The 3,914-nt window shown below is 33.6% G+C and overlaps 1 protein-coding gene across 1 annotated transcript in view; it reads right to left on the bottom strand.

Moving 5' to 3' along the window:
• LOC111687533 (wiskott-Aldrich syndrome protein homolog 1) overlaps positions 1 to 3,460 on the bottom strand; it is a 21,896-nt gene extending 18,436 nt beyond the window's left edge. The window contains exons 1-3 of the mRNA XM_046954965.1: positions 2,957 to 3,460; positions 2,387 to 2,529; positions 1,871 to 2,319 (exon numbers count right to left, since the gene is read on the bottom strand). Coding sequence (XP_046810921.1) covers positions 1,871 to 2,319; positions 2,387 to 2,529; positions 2,957 to 3,321 — 957 coding nt within the window. The 5' untranslated portion in view covers positions 3,322 to 3,460. The remainder of the gene's footprint in view (positions 1 to 1,870; positions 2,320 to 2,386; positions 2,530 to 2,956) is intronic.
• Positions 3,461 to 3,914: the final 454 nt, after the last annotated feature.

The raw sequence follows: 3,914 nt of genomic DNA, 5'->3' as shown, positions 1-3,914 counted from the left end.
TAGTCTAGTCTATAGTCTAGTCTATAGTCTAGTCTATAGTCTAGTCTATAGTCTAGTCTATAGTCTAGTCTATAGTCTAGTCAATAGTCTAGTCTATAGTCTAATCTACAGTCTAGTCTAATCTATGGGCTAGTCTATAGTCTAGTCTATGGTCTAGTCTATAGACTAGTCTATAGACCAGTCTATAGACTAGTCTATAGTCTAGTCTAAAGTCAAGTCTGTAGGCTAGTATAGTCTAAAATCAAGTCTATATATAGTCTAGGCTATATGTTGGTCTATAGTCTAGTCTAAATCAAGACTTTAGTCTAGGGTATAGTCTAGTCTATAGTCTAGGGTATAGTATTGTCTATAGTCTAGTCTATAATCTAGTCTACAGTGTAAGTGTCTCTATATTCTAGTGTACAGTTGAGTCAATAGTCTAATCTAAAGTCTAATAAGTAGTCTATTCTATAGTCTAGTCTATAGTCTATTCTATAGTCTAGTCTATAGCCCTCTCTACAGTCGATAGTCTAGTCTATATTCTAGTCTGTCTAGTCTAGTCTATAATGTAGTCTATAGTTTAGTCTATATTCTAGTCTATAGTCTAGTCTATAGCTTAGTCTATAGTCTAGTCTATAGTCTAGTCTATATTCTAGTGTATAGTCTAGTCTATAGTCTAGTCTATAGTCTAGTATATAGTCTAGCATATAGTCTAGTCTATAGTCTAGTCTGTAGTCTAGTCTATAGTCTAGCCTATAGTCTAGTCTATAGTCTAGTCTATAGTCTAGTCTATAGTCTGGTCTATAGTCTAGTCTACAGTCTAGTCTATAGTCTAGTCTATAGTCTAGTCTGTAGTCTAGTCTATAGTCTAGTCTATAGTCTAGTCTATAGTCTAGTCTATAGTCTAGTCTACAGTCTAGTCTATAATCTAGTCTATAGTCTAGTCTATAGTCTAGTCTATAGTCTAGTCTATAGTCTAGTCTATAGTCTAGTCTATAGTCTAGTCTATAGTCTAGTCTATAGTCTAGTCTATAGTCTAGTCTATAGTCTAGTCTATAGTCTAGTCTATAGTCTAGTCTATAGTCTAGTCTATAGTCTAGTCTACAGTCTAGTCTATAGTGTAGTCTACAGTCTAGTCTATAGTCTAGTCAATAGTCTAGTCTATAGTCAAATTTAGTCTAGTCTATAGTCTAGTCTATAGTCTAGTCTATAGTCTAGTCTATAGTCTAGTCTATAGTCTAGTCTATAGTCTAATCTACATTCTAGTCTAATCTATGGGCTAGTCTATAGTCTAGTCTATGGTCTAGTCTATAGACTAGTCTATAGACCAGTCTTGACTTTAGACTAGTATATAGACTAGTCTAAAGTCAAGTCTGTAGGCTAGTATAGTCTAAAATCAAGTCTATATATAGTCTAGGCTATATGTTGGTCTATAGTCTAGTCTAAATCAAGACTTTAGTCTAGGGTATAGTCTAGTCTATAGTCTAGGGTATAGTATTGTCTATAGTCTAGTCTATAATCTAGTCTACAGTGTAAGTGTCTCTATATTCTAGTGTATAGTTCAGTCAATAGTCTAATCTAAAGTCTAATAAGTAGTCTATTCTATAGTCTAGTCTATAGTCTATTCTATAGTCTAGTCTATAGCCCTCTCTACAGTCTAGTCGATAGTCTAGTCTATATTCTAGTCTGTAGTCCAGTCAATAGGCTAGTCTATAGTCTAGACTATAGTTCAGTCTATAGGTCAGTTTAGTTTACAGCTTCGTGTATGGTCCATTATTTAGTCTATAGTCTAGACTATTGTTTAGTAGTCTAGTTCTAGTTTAGTTTATAATATAGTCTAAAGTCTGTAGTCCATTTGTAAAAAATTATTAAAAATCGTTTACCAACTTACATTATTACTTGTTTGTCTAAGTGGTGGTGGTGGTGCCGGACATGTTCTGTGCGGTGGCAATGGTGGTGCATTGATGGGTCCACCATTCAATATTATAGGTTTCGGTGATTTGTTACTGCTTAAAGGGCTACTCGTTGTTTTCGTTGTCGTTGATGGTGGAGGTGGTGGTGGCGGTGTTGATGTTACACCCGAACGGAATTGATCTCTTAAAGCGGAAACACTGTTCGTAGACGAAGAAGTGGAGGGTGGTTGAGTTGATGAGGGCGATGATGAAATACTAGCCTGTGATATGAGAGCAGTATTAACGGCACTTATGGGACCAGCGGCATTCGATGATGATACAGAATTAGAGGAGAGATTTAAATTTGAATTGGAAGTACTGCGGGCTGGTGTAGGAGGTGGTGGTGGTTTAACGCTGGGAGGTTTAGGAGGAGCCACAGTAGGCCGACCTAAAGAAATACAAAAACAATAATATTATTAAAAATTTTATGTTTACTTCCAAAAGTTCACACTTACCTAAGGGCGGTTGTGGTGCTGTGCGTAAACCTGAATTAATGGCCTCCTGTGATTGGGCGAAAGGTGTGCGCATAGTACCAAAATGCTGTTGTGTTGGAAATACTATACCTCCCACTTCTGTATTAGCGCTTATAGGAGGTGATCTGTTTAAAATGAAAAAAATATAAAAAAATATTGAAAATATAAAAAAATTCATAATAATTTATTTTTTTTACAAGACCAGGATTATTTAGCCAAATTAAAAAAGCCTTAATTTAAAACCAATTAGTTTTTTATAATTTTAGTCAAAATTAAAAATTATTTACCAAATTATTTTTCTTTAAAAGCTTATAAATTACAAAATATTTAATTATTATTATAAATATTATTTGGTTTAGGTTTTTTTTGGGAATGATTAGAATATTGGTGTAGATTAGGTTTTATTTAATGGTGATGATTGCTATTGTTAAAAGCTCTTGTTTTTGTTATAAAGTAAGCATTTTTTAAAGGCGATAAATGTATGTTTATGAGTGAGAGAGAGAGAGAAATAGAGAAAAATGTTTATAAAATTGTAGTTTGTTTCTTATATACCTTGGCGATTTCATACTATGATGACGAGCTACACCCGGTCTTTGACCATTATTAGCCAAAGCCAATTTTTGCAAACCTGGTGGTTTGGGGGCAAAATTTGGTTTGCCATGATTTGGTTTCAACGTTGGCAATGGCGATTTAGTGGGTGGTGAGGGTGAAGCTGAGGCCGATGGACTGATTGTGTTGGTATTTTCATTAATACCATTACTATTATAACTACTATTGCCACCAGGACCACCACCGAATAGTGTTGATCTATTGGGTGCTAAATTACGCAATGATCCACCAGATGCAATCGATGATGTGACCAATGACGACGACGATGATGACGATAGACTGTTGTTGCTGTGGCTATTGTTGTTCATATGGTTTATAGTGTTTTGGGAATTTATGGATGTTGTTGATGTTGTTGTATTATTATTATTGTTGTTGTTATTATTATTTACAAATACATTATTATTCCCTAAAGACAAACTGTTGAAAACGGAAAAAAATCGAAAAGAAAAAGAAATCAAATAAACAAAAACATAAAATACTAAATAAAAATAATTTTACAACAAAATTTTTAATTAATTTTAATAGAAACCAATTTTCTTTTAAATGAAAATTATAACAACAAAACAAACACACAAACATATATAGTCTAGTCTAAAGTTTAGTCTGTATTCTAGTCTGCACTATAGTCTACAGTATAGTCTATAGTCTAGTCTATAGTTTAGTCTATTCTATAGTCTAGTCTATAGTCTAGTCTATAGTCTAGTCTATAGTCTAGTCTATAGTCTTGTCTATCGTCTAGTCTATAGTCTAGTCTATTGTCTAGTCAATTTTCTAGTCTATAGTCTAGTCTTTGGTCTAGTCTATAGTCTAGTCTATAGTCTAGTCTATAGTCTAGTCCATAGTCTAGTCTATAGTCTAGTCTATAGTCTAGTCTATATTCTAGTCTATAGTCTAGTCTATA

Source organism: Lucilia cuprina, chromosome 6 (genome assembly GCF_022045245.1).
Source record: "Lucilia cuprina isolate Lc7/37 chromosome 6, ASM2204524v1, whole genome shotgun sequence".
NCBI lineage: Eukaryota > Metazoa > Arthropoda > Insecta > Diptera > Calliphoridae > Lucilia > Lucilia cuprina.
This window is presented reverse-complemented; position numbering and strand designations above follow the sequence as displayed.